The sequence below is a fragment of the Triturus cristatus genome, chromosome 11 (assembly GCF_964204655.1).
Source record: "Triturus cristatus chromosome 11, aTriCri1.1, whole genome shotgun sequence".
NCBI classification, from domain to species: domain Eukaryota; kingdom Metazoa; phylum Chordata; class Amphibia; order Caudata; family Salamandridae; genus Triturus; species Triturus cristatus.
In genome coordinates this window covers 155,760,803-155,786,196 of record NC_140594.1, presented here as the reverse complement: position 1 = coordinate 155,786,196, position 25,394 = coordinate 155,760,803, and the positions used below count along the sequence as shown (strand labels likewise).

The window sequence follows — 25,394 nt, the reverse complement described above, 5'->3', positions numbered from 1 at the left end:
GAGCAGTGAAATAGGCCGGTAAGAAGTACAGCGGTCTCGCGGCTTGCCCTCCTTGGGGATAACGACTATAGTGGCCAAGCGCTGGTCGGCCGGAAGGGAACCCGCCGCAAGAGAGTCGCGGAACATGCGGCTGAGGAAGGGCGCAAGCTTATCAGGACGCAATTTGTATAGTTCAATGGGCAGACCGTTAGGACCCATAGCCTTGCCCGAGCGAAGGGAACGGATCGCGGTCGCTATTTCATCCGACGACAAGGGGGCGTCCAGCCGCTCCCGGTCCTCAACGGACAGGCCGGGCAGAGCAATATCTCTCAGTAGGAGGCGAGAGTCATCCTCATCCCTGTCAGTCACCGGGGAGTACACCGCCCGGAGGTGGTCAGCGAAACATTCCACAATCTCATCCGGCTCAGTCACACACACACCATCCGCAGCACGCAACTCAGGGACCACACGATTCACTCTCTCCTTTTTGTCCAGCCACGCAATCAACTTTCCCGCCTTGTCCCCCGCGTCATACAATCGGCCCTGCTGCTCCCTATACATAGTTTTGGCCGCGTCAGTGACCAGGGACCTATATTCGAACTGTTTCAGGCTAAGGGCATGTAGCCCGTCCGGAGTAACATTCGCCTCCAAGGCCGACTCCAACCCCGAGATGTCAGTCTCCAGCTTCACCACCGCCTCGCTCCTAACCTTCTTGGCCACCACTATCTGGGCGAGGGCGTGTCCGCGCATCACAGTTTTAAAGGCTTCCCAAAGGGACAACGCAGACGACACCGACCCCTCGTTTTCACTGAAGTATTGGTCCATGGCCTTAACCAGGCTGTCACGAGTCGCAGGGTCCCGCAGGTACCAGGGGTTAAGAGGAGCTATCCGCCCTGCGGACCGCGACCCGGTGTCAAAGAGAAGCCACAGCGGAGAATGGTCGGAGATACCACGCGCCAGGTGTCTGACCTCTCGAATCCGACCAGTCTGCGCCGCGGGCATAAGGAAGTAGTCTAACCTGGAGAGACTCCCATGCGCCCCCGAATGAAAGGTGAACTGACACTGGGTCGGATGCATTAGTCTCCAACTATCCACCAAGCCGAAGGTCTCCAACATCCCACCCAGCCATGACTGGGCAGCGGGGAGGGTCCTTGGTGGGTGACGATCCAGTTCACCCGAAACCACAGAATTAAAGTCCCCGCCCATGAGCAGGAGGCCGTCCGGAAGGTCAAGCAGCAGTCGACCCAAGTCAGTAAAGGTGGAGTTCTGGAGGCCCGGGGGGACGTAGACTGAAACCAGGGTAAGGGGCTGCCCCTCCCACCTCCCAATCAAACACACATAGCGCCCTCTGTCATCCGAGACTATCCTCGTGATCTCCACCGGAAGGGAGGTTCGCAGGAGAATGCCCACCCCCCTGGAGCCAGTTGTGAAACCAGAATGGGCTACGAGGCGGTATCCCCCCCTGTTCATCGCATGGCAGACATTGCCGACCAAGTGCGTCTCCTGGAGAAACACCACATCAGGAGTCACACGACGCAAATATTGCAGTACAACACCCCGCTTAATACGGTCCCCCAACCCATTGACGTTCCATGACATAAGCCTCAACCCGTCTCCCCCCATCCCCTCCAATAGATCAAGAGGCCCCCAGCCCGCAGCACGGTTCCCAAATATGGACAAAAATCAATACCTCGCCCTGTAAACAAAAAACACACAACAAAACAACCCCTCTTCCCCCCCAACCCCACCCCAAGTCCAACTCCCCCCACCCTGCACCCCTGCGGGCCAATGACCCCCCCCAACTTGCAGTGTGCCTGTCGCCCCCCTAACCCCATTCTACAAAAAGACCCCGGAGGAGGAAAGGGACCCGAACCCGCCCGCACCCCTCACGGGTCCTGGTAAGACACAGTATGCAAAAGAAGTAAGACCCAACTGTACAGTGCAAAACCGCAAAAGCAAGGACCAAATGTCAGTCTAAGGGGACCCGTCACCTGCGGTGCCCCCAGAGGGCCCGGGCCGGCCACCCCCGTCCGGCAGCGAGTCCAGCCAGTCACTTGCGGCCACAGGAGAGTCAAAAAAGGCTGTCCGCTCTCCATGCTCCACTCGGAGTTTCGCCGGGTAGATCATCGAATACTTCAGGCCTAGCTCGCGGAGACGGCGCTTCACCCCTTGGAATCCCATCCGCTGTTTCTGGACCAGTTGCGTGAAGTCCGGATAAAAATTGATGGTCGAATTCTCGTAGCGGACCGGGCCACGGGTCCGTGAAGCCTGCAGAATAGCGTCGCGGTCCCTGTAGTGGAACAGTTTAGCCACGATAGGCCTCGGGGGGGGCCCCCGGACGCGGCCGGCCGCCCGGAACTCGATGGGCCCGCTCCACGGCGAAGAATTTGCTTAGGCCAACCGGGGACAGCTGTTGCAGGATAAGTTCCTCGACCACGAGGTCCACCGGGCGGCCGTCGGAGGACTCCGGTACACCAATGATGCGGATGTTGTTGCGTCGGGCCCGTCCCTCGAAGTCCTCAAGCCGCCGGGCCATATGGTCGTTGACCACTCTAATGTCCCCAAGCGCGGCCCGCAGATCCGACACCTCCGCACCCAGGGTGGAGGTCCGTGTATCAAGGGCCTGGACCTTCTCGTTGGTTTTGGAGAGGTCTGCCCGAATCAGGGTGACATCGATCGCGACAGTGTCGATCTTACGGGCCAGGGCCTCATATTGCGTCGCGATGGTTTCCCTGATGCCCTCGATGGCGCCCATAATGTCCTGCAGGGAAAGTTCCGCAGAGACGGTCGTGCCTCCCCCTGCAGCATCCGGGGAGAGGCCAGCAGCGCCAGGGGACCCCCTGCCCTGGGTGTAGCGGTCCATGTTGTTGCTCTGGACCGCTCCCCCGCGCAGAGAAGCCTTGGTCTTGCGCCCCTCCGGACCCCCTTTGCCCGCCATGCGAGCGCAGTCTCTCAATGGGACCTCCGAGCAAGAGGTGTGCGGGCGCCAGCAAAAGGACCACAAACTGTCGATGTAGGGGTCGGAGGCGTTAAGCCCACCAGTAGCAGATGGAAGCAAGCCTCGGGCAGAGGCCCAGGAGGCACCTCGCCACCTTGAGCACGCACGCCAGCCGATCTCCTGAAGGCCAAAACCGAAACCGAAAGTGCTGAATCGGCAACTGGCACCGCGCTGAGGCCGCTGTTGTTCAATTGCAGCCCGGCCCCACGGGTCACCTTCACCCCGGCCACCTCCGTCGGGTGGGTCCCAAAAGTTCCGACGACGACAACTCAGGATTCCCAGGTCCGATTAGAGTTTTAAAAAGAGATATATGATCAGCTGGTCTTCATCTCCCAGATTCCATAAACCAAATCAGGATAGTCTCAGGATATATTCCGAGGAGCAGAAAGGGTCCGGGGAGCCCTGTGCTCACGCGACCATCTTGGATGCGCGCTAGGCTCCTCCGTAAATAGATTTCTTAAGGGCATTACTCACCTCTTTCCTCCCATTCCTTTCGTAATTCCCCAGTGGGACTTGAATCTGGTTTTAACTTACTTCATGTGTGCTCCTTTAGAGCCACTACATAATTGTCCTCTCAGACTTTTGACCTTAAAGACTGATTTTCTGGTTGCCATTACCTCTGCTCACAGGATGAGTGAGCTCCAGGCTCTTTCTTCTAAGCCTCCTTTCCTTGCTGTTCACCCGGACAAGGTTGTCCTTCGAACTGGACCTTTTTTTCTTCCCACAGTGGTTACCTCTTTCCACATAGGACAGACCATCACTTTGCTCACCTTCTTCCCGCCCTCGTACCGTTCCAAGTAGGAAGAGATTCCACCGTCTGGATCCAAAACGTGCGTTATCATTTAATCTGGATCGCACAAACAATTCGGGGTGGATGATCAACTCTTTGTTGGTTATCTGGGCACCAAGAAAGGAGCCTCCGATAGGGCTGCTCACCCATTCCACCAGGGCGATGGCAGCTACTGCTTTGGGACTTGGAGTCCCCCTTGGTGACATCTGCCAGGCAGCCCAAGGGCATCTCTGAGCACACGTTCACAAAACACTACTGCCTGGATAGCCAAGTCCGGCGAGACGGCTTCTTTGGCCGTTCACTTCTCCAGGACTTTCTGGTGTGAACTTGGTTCGCAGACCCACCTCCGAGGTTGGTATTGCTGGGGTATCTATTCTAAGGTGAGGAATCTATAACTAATATTCTCTTTCAGATGAGCAAGTTACTTACCTTCGGTAACAATATATCTGTAAGACATATGTTAGTTATAGATTTCTTACTGCCCCACCCATCCTCCCCATTCTGCGAACTGACTTCTAGAGTAAGGGACTCCCTTTCAGGGCCCTAGTTTTGAACTGTGGTCAGCGCGCTGAGCGGCGTCTAAGTAGATACCGCAACGTCATCCCGGCAATCACAACACCAACGACTGCCGCTGAGTCGACCAACGCCACCTACTGAAGCGCAGGGGTACTGCTAAAGAAAAAATCTCCGGATCCAGTCTGATGCCTGGGGGTAATCTAAGGTAAGGAATCTGTAACTAATATATGTCTCTTACAGATCCTTTGCTTCTCTTCCTCCCACACTGCCATGTGTTGTGCTGCAACATTTAGCAGTCTTCTGATAAATCACAGAGCCACCCATTATCCCACATGCAAACTTAAAAGGACAAGGTCCCAAAGTAAACATATGTTATGATTTTGAAATTTCTAGCACAGTATGTTGACACCAAAAAAATGTATCTAAATTGAAAGGACTGTCAACACTTAGTAAAGCAGATTTATTTTAAAAAGCAATCTTTTTGAGACGCAACTGCTATAAAGAGTAGTTTTCAAGCACAGAAGGTGGACAAATGTTTGCAGTGGTGAACAAGTAGATAGTGCAGATGGTGCAGTGGCTAGTGATGGTCCAAACCATCTACCACCACTTAGCGTAAGCTATGACTGCTCAACCAGCTTCCCTTTCAGCTAAGAATACAAAGGGACTAGGTTTGTTGTTTAGTTAGGGCTCAAACATGTTTGAGGCCCTGGGATCCTAGTGGTAAAAAGCTGTACCCACCACAGGTGCTGCCCTGTAACCAATGACTAGCCCTGGACACAGAGAGAATGTGTGCAGCAGACTTAATCTTCTTCCAAAGTTAATTTACAACTGCTTGTGCCTTAGCAGTAGGTGGATTGCACATGTCTGTCAGGAAGTTTCTCCCACAAACTTGTAACTTGTTTCTTAGGAATAAACAATAGACAACTATGGCTGAAGAATACCCGCCCTTTACCTTTGGTATAATTATATAATGTTGGGCTACCAGTTTAAACTAACACAAACTGCACCAAATTCACTACACTAGTGGATATCAATATGTTAACTTCCGAGTGCAGCCAGCTCCCCACATTGGAGTATGTAAATCATTCAAGTGTTGGATTACCTGTAAGTGGGGTAGTAAACCTTTTGTGTTGGAACTTGCATCAGAAAGGTTTTGGATCTTCCCAGCTTTCTGGGTGTGTTAAGACTGGCTTAATAGGAAGATGAAATATTGGTGTCAGAGTATCGTTTCATTTCGTCCAGGTTTCATCTAAACCTCATGTCAGCAACTTCCTCAGCGTATCTCTAATATGATGCTTGTGCCCCGCACTGCTGACATCACTTGGTCTGTTATCTCTGATGCAGCCTTTGTAAGGCATTGCCTCTACACTGCCACTTGATACTATATACTTGTCAAGAAAAATCATGTTTGTAATGTTATTTTTCAGATTTCCTTGGATAAGTTACATATGACTGCAGTCAACCATGTTTTCACAAAGAGTCTGAAGCCAAAAGCCCTTCAGCAGACAAAAGCTGGATGTTCCTCACTTTTAACCAAGGAAACAGCCAAGACTGTTCAGACAATCCAGTCCTACCTGCAAGCCATCACTAATCCGGAGTGGGCGGCAGCAATTGCTCACAGGATTGCTCAAGAGCTCCCAACAGGTATCAGTTTGTCATTTATACAGTGCATCAGCTGCTTAATAATTTCTATTTATGATGACTGCATCTCAAGAGTTGTACCTATGAAAAACAAAGTCAGTGAGGTTGAAGAAGAGGTGAGTGCCCTCCCAGAGACCTACAATTCACAGGTGTGAATCCCTAGAAGGAAGACGCACCAGAGAAGATAAATATAAATAGCAATAGAAGTATTATGATGATTATTTTTTAAATGAGCCTTTAAGCACTTGTCTGCAAGTATTCATTTTCCATTTTATGGAGCATTAGACCACTAAATGAGATTAAATTCCATAGACGCGATGTCTGTTTTCAGATATAGGGGTGCCCTCTGCTTTGTAATTGTATTTAGCTATGCGCACTGATTCAACCCCCGACTAGGTGAGCCACTAGGCGGCAACGCATTGTGCATGCACCTTCATATTCAGTCATGTAGCATTGACCCTATTCATATTTCATAGATGGCAGTTCTTTTAGCATAAGTTTCAGTTTTGTTTGCACATTCTAGAAAATATGTCTTATTGGTATTCTTCAGTGGCTTCCTCTTTTATTTTGTCAATATGTGATCCTTTTGGAAAAGGATGTTTATGTCCAAATGACAGTATTTATGTGCTAGGACCACATATATATCGGATATTGTTATGTTGGCTCCGGTCGAACGTGTCCTCTCTATGATGTAAATGGACATGACTACACTTTATAAATTATGATGTAGCAATACATGTCAGCAATGGCACACACAGACCGTAAAACACATATTCACATACGACACAAGTATTTGTAACCAAGAATAGTATACCAGTAATACTAACATGCAGTTGAAATGTGTACCACTGTCCGTCATATGTGTTCCATAATACTGCTGTGGACATTTGGATATTTTGTATTAAATCATGATGACAATTATGATAAAATCAAAAATACCAATAAATATATTTTAAAAAATGAGATTTCATTCCATAGTACATAAAAATTGCTTATTGAACTGGCCACACCAGTATTGGATTTGAACAAAAAAACATACAGCTTCCTTGTGAGTTCTTTTAGGTTTTATTAATAAACCATCACTCATTGAAAACCAGGATTCTCTGGAGCTGCCTTTTCTGTGTGTTCTTTCTGGGCAGGTCTTTGCTTTTCTGTGGTGATTGAACTGACCCTCTGCATGTTCCCAGGCCTTGTTCGTCTGTGCCCGCATTTGTTTGAAGATCGGCTGTTGCTTTAACTTTCTTTGTTCGTGGGAGCAGATTGGTAGACTCTATGAATGCAAGTACCTTCTTTTCCCTCAGACTAAAGTCCTTCTTTGTGGTACTGTGGACTTTTTTCATGCTGAAATCTTTCTATCAGGCTGGCACATACTGTGTGCCTCAATGGCTGCGCACTATACATGTGCCTAAGATGCTGATGGGACTTTCAGCTAGGTCTTATTCTTGGTATTAACCTGTGATTTAAACTAGGCTTTAACCCGAGGTCCAGCTGCCTGTCTCTTTTTCACAGTGCCTCTGTCTCACTGTTCCAGTGCTTTTCTCTTTGTCTGGGTACCTGTATCTTATTGCCTGTGTCTCCTTGTCCCAGTACCATTGGCCTTCCTGTTCTGGTACCTCCCGTTTCCAGTGCCTGGGCCTTCCTGTTTTGGTTTGTGTGCCTCCTTGCTGAAGCATGCGTGTCACCTTGCCTGTGTCTCCCATCGCCTGTTTCCATAACATATCTGTGTTTTCATCCTCCTACTATGTCTGTCCTTGCAACTTTTTTCCCTGGCTCTGTGTGCATCTCTCTCTGCCTCTTTCTATCTATTCCGCCGCTGTCTTATCTCTCTCCCCGTCCTCATATCTCTCTTCCCCTCCAGCATTGTTTTCTTGCCTTTACCAGTATCCATGTTTTTCTGTCAGTGTCTCCCTCTTACACTGCCTTGCTTCCCTATCACAATGTTTCTAAATGTTCAGTGTCCATATCACATGTATCTTTACTGCTAGTTTTAGTTTTATGTAGTCCAGGCTCAGTGGTGCTCTCCCTGTCCTACAGTTTCTGTGGCTATCTGACTGTCAGTGTCACACTTTACAAGTGCCTGTCTCCTAGACTGTTTGCTCTCCTCATTACCCTGTCTTTGCCTCTTTCCCTTCGCCTCTGCATATATTCCCCAGTATCTGTCATACTGGCCCCGTGTATAGGCTTTCTCATTCAAGTAAGCCACATTTCTAATGGCCTAAGGGCTAGAGGAGAGCACAAACCACAAAATGTGATTGCCTGTTTGATAAGATTCTGTAGGATTTCCACTTTCCAGTGAAAACTAGGACATCAGCAGTTATTGTGATTCCAACGTACCCATTTTCCCATTTCATATACATGTTTCTACTATTTGAGATCTGCATGAGAATGTAAGGATTGCCTGCATTCCCATTCTAATTCTTAGCCTGTTAAGAAGTGCTTTCTTTTACAAAGGCATTGTGGCTTAAATGTACCGAACTTGCATCAATTATTTCAACTGTAACTTCATTGAAACTTATGGAAGTGCACCCTTGCCTATTTTGTTTGCTTAATATAAATTTCTGTTGCCTTGCTGTGCATTTTTAGGACCCGACCGGAATCATGCACTGAAATTCTGCCTGCATTTGGCCGAGAAGTGGTTGCTAAGTGTTTCGCCCAAGGTAAACTGTCTGAACCAGTGTGAGACCTGGTACACATATATGTTGTGGAATGGATTTGTAATGTATGATTATTGTGATCACATTCATATCGGTCACAGGTCTGTTTTTAGGATCTGAGAATATCAAGCCCACTTTATCTTCCAGGCCTTACTTCCCCTTTGGACTATGACATTGTAGGCCCCATTAGCTATTGCGCCTGGTGTGTGAAGTCGACACTGATTGACAGTGGCTTCTGCTGACTAAGCTTACCTATGGAGCATTGCCATGTCATGCAGGCTCATTTGCAGTCTTTCAAATGGCTTTTACAGTGCTGGTAGTGAAGGCGGATAAGGGGACATGGTCTAGTAGTACTTAGTGCTAATTTTTACTGCGCTCTTTTAAAGTAAAACGAATTATTCAAGGGCTAAAATAAGCAAAGATGTGTTTGGATCTCCTGAGCAGGATGAAGGATATGAAAAGGCGCAAGTGATGAAGAAGAAGCTGACAGTGCAGTATCAGCGATCTGCCACAGAGAACGTGCTCATTGTCCATAAGCTGAACACTGCTGAGTACCTGAAGCAGACTGGCAAGCCAGCAAACCTCATCGTTTTGCTCTACGAGCATAGCAGCATTGGGCAGCGAATACAAAATCCCAGCGGTCGAGATTATCCTGGTTAGTGCTGCTTTTACCAGAATGTCTTTTCATATTCATTTCACAGTGCCTTTTTATTTTATTGTAGAGTAAGGAGGTTTGTGATATCAATGGAACTGATTGTTGGTGGGTTTGAAGGTTTTGGCTTGAGTACTATGGAGCAGGATTATCTAACAAGTAGCTTAGCTCACCTCCTGCAGTGATAACAAACCAATGAATTATGGAAGGAAGAAAGAGAAGGTTGTCATCAGCGACATAAATAAAATGCGTGTCTGGTTGGGCCTATCAAGATTGCTAGTTGTGAGACACTAGTGAAAGTCACCACAGACACACTATACTTCCAGTGCCAAGAGCGGGGAGCTTGCTGAGCATGATGGGTGGAACGGAGAAAGATACCTTTCCTTTTTTTTTTTTTTTTTTATTGTTTCCGAGACAGTTCCACTTTTATATACATACATGACTTCAAATAACAACAGAAAGCGAAGAAGAAGAAAAAACAGATCACAGATACTACGATGTACCTATACTATCAGAGAGAAAATTAATAAGGGCTCCCCATATTAACATTCCTAAACATTTCTTCCTGGTTCCTTTTAGGGCATACAGATGCATTTCAATTTCATACATACGATACAACTTAGCTCTCCAAAATTCAAAAGTCGGGGGCTCAGGTGATAACCATTCTGTTGCAATACATAACCGGACAACCGTCATTGCAAGAAATAGAAAATAACCATGTTCTTTCAAGACCTGATGACTATATATTTTTTGACACCTTCCCAGTATCATAAGTGACGGGGAAATCTTTAAAGGACAAGCTAATACCAATGATATAAATCTTTCGACCTCAGCAATAAAATGCGACAGTTTTGTACAATTATAAAAGATATGTAACATATCAGCTTCCTGTTCTCCACACCGAAAACATTTACCATCGTATTTATCTCCCCAAATTGCCATACGTTTAGGAGTGTAATATAACCTAAAAATAGTTTTATAAACTTGAGCTTTTAAATTAGCTGCCAAACAAATTTTTTTTGCGAGACATAAAGATTCCCCTATGTCAATTTGAGGGTCTCCCAGTTGGTTGATCCAATACTGGTTGTATTTTTGAATGTCATCGTTCCTATGTTCGATTAAGATCGCATACAGTGGACCAATCCTTTTTTGGAGACGGATGCCCTCAATTAAGTCATTAGGAAGAATATCAATCTGATTTTTCAAACAAAAATCACGGACTTGAAGATATTTAAAAAATAACACCTGTGAAAGCTGCTATTTATCCGATAATTCTGCATAAGTTGCAAATACAGCATTTTTATCATATAAGTCACCAATTCTTGAAATCCCTTTTCTAATCCATATCTTAGCATTATCATCCCAGAACACAGAGGGAAGTATTTTGTAGGCATCAAAAGGAGTGTAATATGTAATTTTACCTAATTTAATCATTTTCTTGACATTTCTCCACACCTTAAATGCAGAAGCAAGTACCTTAAATCGTGTGTGTTTGTAGTAGTTGCCCTCTAATTCTTTTAATAAACAGCCTTTTGCCTGTTCTCCTAAAAGTAAAAAAAAGATAGATGGGGTATCCGCCTCATTTTTTGGAGGTTCCCCTGTCAATATATAGCTCATTTTCTGTAAAAAACAGATATAATAATAAGAAAGAAAATCAGGTAGACCACGACCTCCTCTTTCTTCCGGTAATGTAAGCCATTTCATGGCTCTACGAGGTTTACCAGGAGCCCACACGAATTTCCCACACATATTTTGTAATTGCTGTATATATTTACATGAAAATTCCAAGGGTATACTTCGAAATAAATACAAAATCTTGGCTAAGATATTCATCTTGATTATATTCCCCCTACCGATTATTGATAATTGAAGTCTACTCCATCTGTCTAGTGAATATTTGATTTGAGCTATAGTCACCTCCCAATTACTTTCAACAATCTCTTGCATTTGGGTTTTGATCTGAATGCCTAGGTAAGTTACTTCGTTTGTAACCCGAGAATCATTAAATTGTATGTTCTTTGTACAAAGAATTTGGGTTTTTTCCGCATTTAATTTATACCCAGACATCATTTCGAAATTTTGAGCTAATAATTCGATCTCCGCCATAGCCTCCCTAGGGTCAATAGTCACTATAGCGATATCATCTGCATATGCAAATACTGTATATAAAATACCTGTAACTGAAAAAGGTTTGATGCATGGAGAATTCTGTAAGTTTATAATAAAAGGATGAATATATAAAGCAAAAAGTAAAGGAGAACAGGGACACCCTTGTCTTGTTCCTCTAGTAATATTGATCTTTTCTGATTTTAGACCCATAGCTGTGATTCTGGCAATTGGTGCGTTGTATAATACCTGAATTGCCGTTAAAAAAGCTTTCCCAAAACCCATCCTTCTCATCACTTCCCATAGATAAACCCACTCTACGCGATCAAAAGCTTTTTCAGCATCAAGGAGTATCAAGGCTAAGTCCCTCTTTTTGACATCTGCAAAATCAAATAAAGTAATAACTTTATTAATATGGGAAACCGTTCCTCTTTTTGGTATAAAACCATACTGATTTGTGGTTACTAATGAAGATGTAACTTTGGATATACGATTGGCTAACATTTTGGAATATAGCTTGCTGTCACAATTAAGTAAAGATATTGGACGATATGATCCAGGTAATTCAGGAGGTTTCCCTTTTTTACTGAAAATGACTATGGAAACGTCGTTCCATGTAGCTGGTGCTGTTCCCATTTGTGCCATCCTGAACGTTGCTAACAGTACATTCTTTAATGGCTCGAAGAAGCATTTATAGACTTCCCCAGGAATAAAGTCAGGGCCAGCTGCCTTCCCATTGGGTATTTGCCTAACCGCCTCCTCTAGTTCCTCCATGGTAAAGGGGCTATCTAAAATATCTGCTTCCACATTGTTTAGTTGATTTGTCACGGCAGCATCGGGAATCTGAGCCGTGGTAGAGTTTGATTGCCGAGTGTAAAGTTCCGCATAAAATTGATGAAATACTTCTAGAATTTCCGACGGAGCTTCCCGAACCACCCCAAATTGGTCCCGTACTTTTGAAATCACCCGAGAGGTAGACTTCATTTTTAGTCTCAGTGCTAGAGAGCGGCCTATGGATTCGCCGTATTCGTAAATATGTCTTCTATTTGCCAAATATTTACACGCAATCTCTTCGGCCATTACTCCTGTGATGGTCGCTTTACATTGTGCAATTTTTTCTTCCATAAGCGATATCTGAGTTAAATTATCTTTTTTTGTCAAAGCTTTAGCAAGACCAACTTCCGCTGCCTCTAATTGCTGATAGAACACCCTCATTTGTGATCGCAATTTATTTTGATGGTATAATCCAAATTTTGTCGTTTCTCCTCTAAAGCAGGCCTTAAATGTATCCCAGACTATTACAATATTAGCCGATCCTAAATTAATACTAAAGAATTCTGTCATCCATTCCGTTATATAATTTTTATATTGTGCTTCAAGACAGAGCTTCCTATCAAATGAAAAGCTTTTTAAAGTATTTATCTCGGCCAATATTGAACACTCAATCATGAGGGGAGAGTGATCCGAAGTAACTCTGGGGAAAGTCTGTATCCTTGTCTGTGTATGAATAGTTGAAGATGTAAAAAAGTAATCTAATCGGACAAGTTTCTTATGTGGTGCGGAGTAATACGTGTATCCTGGAAGAGAGGGGTATTTTTTACTCCAAATATCCACCAAGCCGTGATCATCGACTAAATTATATAGGGCTTTAAAAACCCGTGGTTTCCGTCCCTGATAGTATGCTAAACCTCTCATTAGTTCCGTAGTACTTAAGTTAATATTCAGATCTCCACATAAGATTAACGGAGCTCTCCAATTAGCTAACTCCATATTTAGTGATTCTAAAACTTCAGCCTCGTCCATATTAGATCCGTATATTGAACAGATTGTGAAGATCCTATCCCGTACTGTGAGCTCCGCAATCGCCCATCTGCCCCATTTATCAGCTAGTTTACGACCCACTGTGCAATATCCAGGTCTAGATAAGATCATAACCCCTCTAGTATTATTAACTTGTTGAGAAGCTACATTCAACGTATAGCCTAAATCAGCTATTAGAAACCTATTATCCCAAGAAAGATGTGTTTCCTGCAAACAGAGAATATCAGGTTGGATAAAACGAATTTCTGCGGCTCTTCTCCGTCTTTTATTACTGGAGTTTAGCCCTGATACATTAAAGGAGCAAATTTTTACACTTCGAGACATTAAACATTATTCTCAAAATCAATATAAAAATCAATATCCACAATACAATATTGTTCCAATCAAACTGAAGATTATACAAAAATGAGCTCTTAATATACGTACATCGTTCAAAAATATCCGTTTCATAACTGTCATTTGGAACCGCCAAGGAATTTTTTCTTCCCCTTATTCCCAACCCACCCCCGCCATCACCACCTTCCCCTGCCCCCCCCCCCCTCTTCCCCTCCCCAACCCCAGTGACCCCTTCCCCCCTCCCTTAATCGAGGCTTTAGGACACAGTCCTAAGGATGGGAATGAGCGTCAGCCCCTCTGTCAACCCGACAGCTCTATCTACTCTGTTGCAAAAAAAAAGAAACCCAAGTCTTGGGGAAAACCCCTTCCTGCTATGTGTCCCCAAAAATCTTATCTAAATCAAATCTTTGCCCTCATTCCTAATCCTAATCCTAGGCTGACCCCCAGAGACCTAACTAGGCATAATTATATAATAAACTATCACATCCATGAATTATTATAAGAGTATTTCTTGTCACCAATAAAAAAAAAAAAAAAAAAAGATTCAATTTACAGGTCCTTCAAAGAATGCAAATACTCTTTAGCTAGGGCGACATTAGTAAAAAATCTCGATTTTTCTTTATAAGTCACTTTAAGTTTTGCGGGGTTCATGATATAAGCCTGCGCGCCCTGTTTTTGAAATACATCCACCAACTGTCGTAATTGCCAGCGAATATCCATTGTGTATTTAGAGTAATCGGGTACCGTGAAAAAAGTAAAGCCTTCCGCCATAGATTTGCTATTTGGCCGAGTTTGCAGGTAGACCTCTTCTCTGGCTCGAAAACTATTGAAGGCGACAAGAATCGGCCTCGGTCTAGAACTTGTGTTTTGCCCGGGACGAGACTGAATATTGAAAGGGAATCTATGAGCCCTTTCAATTTCTCGGTCCCAATCCCATTTGCTTAGGCCAGGAAAAGCTTTCTGGAAAAGATCCACTACAAACTTCCGTGGATCTTGACCTTCGTCGCCTTCAGAAATCTGCATTACTCTTAAGTTATTACGTCGAGATCGATTTTCCATGTCGGCCATTCGCCAGAGCACATCATCTCTATTACTACTCAAGATCTCAGTAGCCTTTTTTTGCTTGGACATATCGTCCTCAATATTGGATATTCGTGTTTCGACTTCTGTAAATCGCTCTCCAAAATCTGATTGTGCTTTTACAAGCCTTCTGATCGAACCCTGTAGCTTCCGACAAGAGTTTTGAATCTTCTGACTGTCTAGTGCGGTTTTATCCATGTGACTCAAGATAGTTTGATATATTGTAGTAAGAGTAATATCCGCCATTTGGCTTTCCTGAGAATCAGCAGCGCCGACAGCCAAAGATGTATCGCGACCTCTTACAGTAATGGGGGTATCCTCTTCCCCAAGCTCACCGCTAGCATTCACCTCGTCTTCAAAGGAGTCAGCTTCCCCCTCAATAGACATCTGTCTCGTATATTGTGCCGCCAAATCCTCACACGAGGAGGCTGAGTTCTCTGAGACAGAATAAAAGTCTCCGGATTCAACCTCTGATGGCATAAGCCTAGCAGGCTCTTCAGAAATTAGATTATCACTCACAGTTAAAGCCACGGAGGGTGATAAACATCTAGGTTCTTTTTCAGTGATTTCATTACAAGTCGCCGTTTTTAATGCATTATCATCTCCTGCCTCTTTCAAAACTTCGTCTGCGGCAGAAACATCAGACTGAGGTGTAGAACAGGTATTAGCCGATTGAAGCTCATTAGCCGAAATCACTTGGCGTTTTTGCTCGGTGTTAGAAAACAGTGTCATTATAGTTTGTTTAACTTTCCCTGATGGTGGGTGAACGCTGGAATCTCTCACCTTTTTTAGTTGCAGGGATAGAAGTCTTTAGTTCCTGTCCACGAACCTTCCGAGCTTGTTTTGGAGCCATTTCACCTTTCTTCGGCAAATCCGTCTCTATTCTGGCAGAGTACTCGCCGCGAAGCCAAGCCGGTACACCTGTGCTGGTCACCGCCCACCACGCTCTTCGCCGCCTCCACAGCGCGGCTACAACGGCTACCGCCTCCAGCATCAGCACTTAACAAGATATCGGCGTTTTGCAAACTCTCCCTTCTTCGGACGACCTGGTCTATGGGGGCAGGGAGACTGTATTTCATATATAAGACTGTGTTCTGTTCGTTCTTCAGACCTGCGTCCTTCTGTTATTAAAGAAGTGTTATGTTGTGTGTTCCAAAATTTCGCCATCAGAGTCACATGTGATGCTCACATGATGACTTGTACATTCTAACAAATGTATGTGCAAAATTACCAGAGGCTGCCCATTAAACCACTAACACGTGGGTTGATAAATACTTGTAAACAAGATCAATTCATTATGGTACGCGCCTATACTTTACATTGTTTTTAAGAACATTATATTACATATATTGTAACCATACAACAAATAATGTATTCAGTCCAAAGCCATATCGTCTTGCAGAGCCATTTCTTAAGAAATGGATCAAATCAATTACTTTAATTGGCTCAAATATTTCAAAAAGTTGCTTGGTGCTCGTGCTCACACAGTCCAAGTGATGTACCTAACATTTGTACATACAGAACAAGGCAAAGGGTGAATTTGAGCAAACACAAGGAGATGATGGACAGAGTGTTGAACATTGCAAGCATTCAACCCCAGTCAACTGATCTGGGTTTAATCCATCATCATTCTTTAGCTCACTCCGCCACCTCAGTTCAGACATGGCCATATGCAAATCAGTCTGACCCTGTGCCTCATGGCAACAGTCCAGCCCGAACTGCCAAGCGAATTTGAGGCATATGATACTGATGGTATTCAGTCAATTGTGTGTATCCAACATGCCTAGCACAGACAGATCTTTTGAGGTTTAGTTGCCCAGTATGTCGATGGCATTTAACCCCTGAACTATTTATCTGAAAGAGACTGTTAGTTATAGATTCCTTACCTTAGCATTACCCCCAGGCTTCAGACTGGATCTGTATACATTTTTTCTCAGCAGTACCCCTGCGCGTCGGTAGGTGGCGTCATTCGACTCCGCGTTCGTCATTGGCATCTTGGTTGCCGGAATGACGTTGTGGGGTCTACTTAGATGCCGCCCCTGCATGATGACGTCAGTTCTTAATTTTTCCGCGCCACCCAGCGCAGAGCCGGATAGAGCGTGTCCCATAGTCACTTTTTGACTAAAACTTTTTAAACTTTTGTTAACGTCTTTTTCGAGTCCTTCGACTCCTGGTGCTCGTAGGGATGTCCCATTGTCTGACTGGCTTCAAGCCTTGTGACTCCTGTCACAAGCTGATGTCTGTCACGGATCCGCACCTTGTGTGCCTCTGGTGCCTGGAGCGTGACCATGACCCAAAGTCGTGCTCCGACTATCGGGCCATGAAGTCCCTGCAGGAGCAGTCCCAAAAGCTTCTGGAGGCCCGGCAGTCAGCTCCACGCCGCTCGAGGTCCAGGTCGAGAGGAAGGTCTCGGGACCGGTTGCGGATCATCGAAATCTTCGCACTCCTCAGGTAAGTCGAAGAAGATGGTGAAGAAGTATCGTCGCTCTTCGCCTTCTCACAGTCCGTTGGCAGACGTGGGAACCGGAGCGTCGTTGCTCTCCGGCTCTGCCCTCGGAGCTCACTTCTGGGACGACTCCGCACTTCCCTCCCTTTCTGGAAGCCAGGGTGTCCCCTGCCCAGCTTTGAGCTTTCTATGAAGCGCTGCATTGGATCTTTGGGCAGCCCGACTCTGCCGGCGAGCCTTTGGGCCCCACAGACTTGGCTGGGGTCCCTTGATGCTGTCAGATTCCGCTCCGGTGCTGGAGGGCCCTCGAGGATCCAGGCCTGGATCCAGATGGGTGCCGATCGACCTCACGGTACCTTCCCCGGTGCCGATTCCAGTGGCGACCCCCCCCCGACGCCGTTTGCACCCCCAACCGACTTCGACCACAGCCTCACCTCCGTCTTGGACACAGAGCCGGACTGGCGCCAACAGTGAATTTGTACTTCTGTTATTTCCTGGAGTTCGCTACGAATCTGACTGGCAGCTAAAGGAGGGTGAGGAGGACTGGGAGGGGTCTGGTGACCCTCTAGCAGACCAACTTGAGGAGCCGGACCGGCGCAAGGATTTTGGTGAGGCCAGTTTTCTAGATACCTCGCCAGACCATGGAATGCTTTCACCCCCTACTGTGGCTACGGAGGCGGGGGTCAGATGCAGAGAAGCAAAAAAAGCACAAAAACATTTTGAAAGGCACGCAAAAGAAGAGTTTCCGTCTGACGGGAACAACCTGAAACTGTCAATGGATGTACTGAAGACAAAGCTTCAAGGACTTCTGATATGACACCGGAACCAGGATAATGAGATAAGCATCATGAATGTCATTAGCACTCATAAACATCCCTGGGCACAATGGCAGGATTCTGGAGGTTGCTACAGGATAACATCTGGCTTGGACAGAGACTTTTACTAAGCGGCAACCTGTACATATCTACATCCAATTACTGGTGAATAAATGCTCTTCCTACACGGCCCATCATCAGTTAGGACGCCTTCTGTAGCACATGGCCCTGCCAATGTAACTCCATAAAAACACTGTGCTTCTGCTCTAACAAACCTCTGTCCTGATGATAACCTAACAAACAAGTTACTTAACTTCGTTAACAATGTATCTTTAAGAGACATATGTTAGCTATAGATTCCTTATCTTAGAATTACCCCCAGGCGTCAGACGGGATCCGGAGAAATGTTTTCTCAGCAGTACCCCTGCGCGTCAGTAGGTGGCGTCACTCGACTCCATGTTCGTTTTTGGCGTCGTGGTTGCAGGAATGACGTCGCCGTGTCTACTCAGATGATGCCCCTGCACGCTGACCTCAGTTCTGACACGGCTTTCCACCCCAGAAGTGCAGAGCTGTGCAAAACACTGACCACAGGTGCACATAACTAGGGCCCTGTAAGTGAGTCCCTATCCCTAGAAGTCAATTTGCAGAATGGGGCGGATGGGTGGGGCGGTAAGGAATCTATAACTAACATATGTCTCTTACAGATGCCTCGCTACCGAAGGTAAGTGACTTGTCCATCTGAAAGAGACTGTTAGTTATAGATTCCTTACCTTAGAATAGATACACCAGCAATACCAACCCCGGAGGTGGGTCTGTGAACCAAGTCCACGCCATGAAGTCCTAGAGAACAGATCGGCCAAAAAAGCTGTCTCTCTGGACCTGGCTGTCAAGGCAGTAATGTTTTGTGAACGTGTGCAGGGACACCCACGTGGCTGCCTGGCAGATGTCAACCAGCGGAACTCCACGTCCAAAAGCAGTAGTAGCTGCCGTCATCCTGGTACAGTGGGCGCGCAGTCCTACTGGAGGTTCCATTTTAGCCAAAAATAACATATCTTAATGCACAGGACAACCCATCAAGAGATGTATGCTTGGGCACTGCTCTACCTTTCTTGGTGCCCACATAGCCAGCAAAGAGCTGGTCATCCACCCAGAATTGTTTTGTGCGATCTAATTTGAAGAAAAGCACACGTTTTGAATCCAGACAGTGGAGCCTCTCTTCTTCTTTAGAAGGATGCGGGGCGGGAAGAAGGTGGGCAGAGTGATGGACTGACCTATGTAGAAAGAGGTACCTACTTCGGGAAAGAAGGAAGGCCTAGTACAAAGGACAACTTTGTCCGGATGAACAGCCAGGAAAGGAGGTATTGAAGAAAGGGCCAACCTGAAGCTTACTTACCCTGCGAGCAGAGGTGATGGCGACCAGAAAGGCAGTTTTAAGTGTCAGAAGTCTGAGAGGACAGTTATGTAGCGGCTCGAAAGGAGCACACATTTGATAGGTCAGAACCACGTTCAAGTCCCACTGAGGCATTACGAAAGGAATTGGAGGATACAAGTGAGTAATGCCCTTAAGGAAGCGATTTACAATAGGGGACTTGAAAAGAGAAGGCTGGTCAGGAAGCCGAAGAAAGGCTGAAATGGCCGAAAGATAGCCTTTTAGAGTGCCCAGAGCAGAGCCCTGCTGGGCCAAAGAAAAAAGGAAGAGTAAAACTTCTGAAAGGGGGGCAGAAAGGAGATCCACAGCCTTTGCTGCGCACCATGCCACAAACTTCTTCCATCTACAGGCGTATAACGTTTTGGTGGAGGGACGCCTGGCTGCCAAAATAATGTTGCAGACTTTCGAAGGAAGGTCGAAAGCTGTCAACTGTTGCCGCTCTATCCCCACGCAAGGAGGTGGAGGCTGGGCAGGTTCGGGTGGAGGACCGTCCCTTCTGCTGCGACAGAAGATCCTCCTGAAGAAACAGTCTGATCGGAGGATCGAGGGCCATGTGCAAGAGCTCGGGATGCATGACTCTTCGTGCCCAGTCCGGGCCCACAAGAATGACTTGGGCCTTGATCTTCTTCAGCACTCTGGGTATAAGTGGTATAGGCTGAAAGGCGTATAGAAGATCGCAGCTCCACTCGCCACGAAAAGCGTTGCCGAGCGAGTGCCGCCTTGGAAATTCCAACGCGCAAAACTGCTGACATTGCACCTTCTCTTCGGTAGTTAATAGATCTACCCAAGGCTCTCCCCACTGCTGAAAGAGACCTTGCACCACCTCCGAGTAAAGATGCCATTCGTGATCCATCATGCACAGGTGGATGAGTTTGTCTGCCCTGCCGTTCAGAGAACCTGCCAGGTGTTGAACCACCAGGGACATGCCCTGATGTCCCAGCCACTTCCAGAGACGAAGTGCCTCCTGGCATAGGGTCCACGACCTCACCCGCCCGGTTTGTTGCAGTACCACATGGCGGTGGTTTTGTCCGTGAACACCTGCACTACTCTCCATTTGACAGAAGGAAGAAATGCATTCAGTGCAAGACCGATCGCCCGAAGCTCCAGAAAGTTGATGTGGAGCTCGGACTCCGCCTGAGACCACAGGCCTCTGATCTCCGCCTCTCCCATGTGGCCACCCCACCCGAGAAGTGAGGCATCTGACACCCCTGTGAACTCTGGCTGGGGAAGTGAGAGGGACCTGCCACTGTCCCAATCCTGGTTGGTTAGCCACCACTGCAATTGATGTGCAGTGACCTCCGAGATCTGGATGCAATCGAAAAGATTCCCCTGATGCTGTGCCCACTGGAACTTCAGTTCCCACTGCAGAGCCCGCATATGCCACCTGGCATAGTCCACCAGCAGGATGCAAAAGGCCATGAGGCCCAGTAGCTTGGACATCGCCCGAAAAGTCAGTGGACTTCAGCCAGGCATAGTGTCTAAGGGCTACTGATGTGGAAATAGTCCTGCTTAGCGAGTCAGTAGTGTCCAGCCCACATCGGATGGCAAACTTTGCTGTCTCTCTCTCTTCGGCCACTGCATTGGAGAGTACAGCCCGGGCCCCCTCCGGGCATTGTGGCAGCACTTGCGCAACCGAATCCCACACAGAGTGGGAGTAACGTCCCAAGAGACATGCGGTGACCCCGTCAGCACGCTGGAGCGGCGTCTAAGTAGATACCGTGGCTACGGAGGAGGGTGCGTCACACGCAGTGGTGTTGCGTAGGGCGGCTGAGGCCTTAAACCTCGAGCTTCCTACGGTGGCGGTTAGGACTAACCTCCTGACCATGGTGCTTCAACCGGCAGCAGCCTCTTCGGAACCCCTGCTGCCTTTCAATGAGGCTCTTTCGGACATCCTTTTGGACACGTGGTCCAAGCCCAACACATGGGCTCCCGTGGACAGGATGATTGCCCGACGGCCCCGGACGACCCTATTTTCCTCTCCCAACACCCCACCCCTGAGACCTTGGTGGTCCAAGCCTCGACTTCCAAGGGCGCATTCCCTACCTCACCACCTGATAGGGAATCCAAGAAGCTCGACCACCTTGGGAAGAAGTTTTCTTCCTCCAGCTTAGGACTCAGGTCGGTGAACACTGCATGTCTCTTGGGCCGTTACTCCCACTCTGTGTGGGATTTGGTCACGCAAGTGCTGCCACAATGGGCGGAGGAGGCCCGGGCTGTACTCTCCTGTGCAGTGGCCGAAGGCAGAGGCACTGCGAAGTTCGCCATCTGATGTGGGCTGGAGACCACCGACGATTTCCACGTCAGTAGCCCTTAGACGCTATGCCTGGCTGAGAGATGTCCAAGCTACTCTTTTGGACATGCCATTTGATGGCCTTTGCCTATTCGGCGACAAAGCAGACAACGCGCTTGAGCGCTTTAAAGACTCTAGGGCTATGGCCAGATCCTTGGGCCTCGCTTTCACCTCTCGCCCCGCGCAGTCTGATTTTTGCCCCTTTTGTGACCTCACTCTCTATTTGTGGTAGTGTGGTCGAGCAGTAAGTCTGTATCAGAGGACAGTGTTGAACATTATTTGCACACACTCGTACACAGTCAGCAAATGAATTCACACACTCAAAGACTGAACTTCAGAACAATTGTTTATATATAAAAATATTTTTTTAGTTATTTTATTTTCTAGAACCAAGCAAGCCTGGCACAGGTAAGCAATAAATACTTGACAGTAGTAATGCAGTTTGTAAACAGTTTGAATTGTAATTGTATATGCACTTTGTTTTGACTTACAGTATGGTTGCAGAGGAATGCAATACTTTCTAAATATAGTACATAGACTTCAATGGGCTTTTCAGTAAAATACAAGGTAAGTTACTCTTTAGATGACTTTTCTTACTCAGAGTAGTATACCTGGATACTACTCTGGGAAATTTCCTGTAAACCAGTAAGTAAAATAGTTTTGGTTAAATAGTATAATTTTAAAGAATTTCTTTAGGCTTTCAAACTCCCCACTTAGAAACTTTTCCACAAATAACAGTCAGTGTTATCCTATGAAGGAAAATAGTGTTATCAGTTTGGAGGAAAGTATTTGGTAGTGGGAGTTGAGGTTCTGGGGGTAAACTCGGGGGGGTCCCCCAGGGACAAGGATGCACTCTTGTTACGCCCTCAGTGGCGCTGGGGTGGCTTGGTGCAGAGTGCTGCGGCCCACTGTTGTCCAATGGGGGATAGGGTGCCTGCGGTTGGTGGCTGCTGACGAACAGGCCGCTTGGTTGTGGGAGCAAAGCTCCTGGACTTTAGCTCAGGGCAAATGGGGAAACAAAGTAGCACCAAATGTGCACCCTCAGTGGCACTAGGGCGGCCGGGTACAAGGTGCTGTTTCGATGTCGGGTGCCCTGTTTTTTGCAATGGGGAACCTCTGGTTTGCAAAGGCACTGCAGGCTTGGGGACGAAGGTCTTCTGGGTGCGACCACCACTTCAAGAGGTAAGTTGGGAAGTTAGGGGTTGGTTAGGCACCTTTGGGTTGTCCACCCAAGGTCGTGGGGCACCTGGTGTAGGGGTGCCTTTCGGAGTCGGATCTTCTTACCAGCTCCTGGTTGCGGTTGGGTGGGGGGACCTTCCGGATTTAGGCGGCAGGCGTTGGCTTGAGGCAGGTCAGGGGTCGCCGAATCTCTGGTTAGGATCGCCGTGGGGACTTCCTCGTGGTGTTTGCCCACTTGATCTTTGGCCGTGGCCAGTGGGTGCAGAGTGGTGCGGATTCGCAGTGTCTGGCTGGAGCCAGAGGTTGTAGGTGAACAAATCCGGTGTTCACGGGAGACTGTCTTTGGGTTTGAAGGCAGGCAGGTCCTCTGGGGTTTTTGAGGTTGCTTGCTGCAGAACACACCGGTATTTCGCAGTAGCATGTTCTAGGTGGAGACAGGCTGTTAGGGCAGGGGCCAAGTCAGTGGGCGTCATCCTCTTGTTAGCTTCTGAATGGCTGTTCGGCCCTTCTTCTTTTCTTGTAGTTTCTTCTGGTCTGAGGAAGGAAGGTTTAGGGTTGCCCCTAAATACTAGATTTAGGGGCGTTACAGCAGTTCTAGTTAGCTCAGCTAACTACAACTGCTGAATTTCTCTAGTTCTGTTCAAGCGAAATGTCAGCCAACGCCCCTGTAACCTTTGTTTTGTTCAGTAAAAATATATATATTGTGTTCAAGGACTTTGAGAGTCCGAAAAACGTGTAATGGCTGCGGTGCAACAAATAAAATCACCTAATGCGCCAGAAACCTTGGGTCCGTGTCCGTGCTCGTCTTTTTCTGGGTGAAATCTGAATGTTGTGGATACGAAGCCAGCAAAATAAATATATATATATATATATATATATATATATATATATATATATATATATATATATATATATATATATATATATATATATATATATATATATATATATATATATATATATATATATATAATTTTTTTTTTTTTTTTTTTGATGTCTATTACTGCTTGCATATGTCTTTGCCCATCCAGGGCGTAACAAAACATTAAGTAACGGTATTCCGATAAATTTTGGATTTACCTGGAGATGAAAGTATAATGTTTGCTATGTATATATGTACATATGGATTAATTGTGGAACTTAGGTATAGGAACAAACATTTCTGTACTAGCCCAAAATGGCCGCCAATTAGATCTGCCTTTTGGAGTGTTCTATAAACGTGACAGTCCTCTTTCTATTGTAACCTAAAATGTCGTAGGTTGAATAACGATTATTTAAACCGTGCAAACAGAGTGTGCGTTGACATTGACAAAGGCCAGCATGGCCGAAACGCGTTTGTCTGCCTTGAAACGGAATAAATAAGAAATTTTGAATACCATCGAGAGTGTGCGCCACGTTCTTGTGTCCTTGACGAGGAAACGTTTGAAGAAATATATATATATATATATATATATATATCTACTGGCGGTCGCCAGTAGATAGTTATAGTTAGGACCGTGTTTACATAGGAAATCCGCAACATTCTATTTGGAATAACTTTGGCGCCGGTCGACGAATCCTCGCGAAATTTTCAAAACTAATGGGGCGCTACGCTACGCTCCGCTCCTACCCTGAAAGTCTCGGGGGGGTTCGTCAAGCGGGGGCTGAGAAAAAAGGGGGGTCCCAAAACGCGTTTCCCCCATGCATTTTTCCATAGGACCTTTAGACACAGCTACAGCCCGAACGGCTGAACAGAATTACTTGAAATTTGGCAGAGAAGTAGTCCTCAGGTCAAGGATGTGCCTTTTGTAAGTCTGGTGTAAATCTGTTCAGTAGGTCCTGAGAAAATAGCATTTAAATCAATATATATATCTGTAAGCGCGCTCCGTGCGCTTACCGTAAGCTTACCGTACGCGTACGGTGCCGTGCGCGAGCTCAATTCTGATTGGTGGTTACATGACTGTAAACATTCGAATCGGTCGAAATCAGGAAGTGTCGGACGCCATTTTCTGTCTCTCGCACTGAGAAACAAAGGTGGGGAACGTGAAACGGGGGCAACGAAGAGAGTTGCAGACCCCCTAGTGTTTGTCAGGGGGTCCAAGAAGGACCCAAAAGTACGAAAAATAAATTTAATGATTTTGAAAAAAAAATCGCGGGGTTCGCGTACGGTAAGCTTAACGTACGCGCACGGCAAAAAAATAAATAAATAAATAAAGAAGTAACAATCACATTTATTAAATAAATTAAAGGACCCACAAGGGAGAAAAAATCAAATGTTACTGCGTAAAAAAAGGCGAGGCGCGCACGGCATGGACTGCGCAACGTGGGCGCTCGGTGCGCGAAGCGCACCGAGCACCCACAGCGCGCGCACGGTGCGCGAAGCTCACTTTGCGCGCAGGGTGTGCGCATAGTGAAAAACCAGAAAAAAAAATAAAAAATAAATACATAACTTAGCATTTAAGAAACCGTACAAATTCACTGAAAAAACCATAGGTTTCACACACGTTATAGTTAGGAATTATCATTTACAAAACCTTGCAAATTCACTTAAAAAACCATAGGTTTCACACATGTTATAGTTAGCTGTACATTTCACTCGTAAAAAAACAATGAAATTCCACGTTATAGTTAGATCAGGTAACTATAACTTGCGCGACCGCAATCCACAATGTGTAATTTCAGA

At 46.4% G+C, this 25,394-nt stretch overlaps 1 protein-coding gene across 2 annotated transcripts in view; it reads left to right on the top strand.

The window, feature by feature from the left end:
- Positions 1 to 25,394, top strand: part of KNTC1 (kinetochore associated 1) — a 1,031,844-nt gene that overhangs the window by 585,073 nt on the left and 421,377 nt on the right. For both annotated transcript variants that reach the window (XM_085636469.1, XM_085636468.1), the window contains exons 48-50: positions 5,711 to 5,927; positions 8,508 to 8,581; positions 9,023 to 9,233. In XM_085636469.1, coding sequence (XP_085492595.1) covers positions 5,711 to 5,927; positions 8,508 to 8,581; positions 9,023 to 9,233 — 502 coding nt within the window. The remainder of the gene's footprint in view (positions 1 to 5,710; positions 5,928 to 8,507; positions 8,582 to 9,022; positions 9,234 to 25,394) is intronic.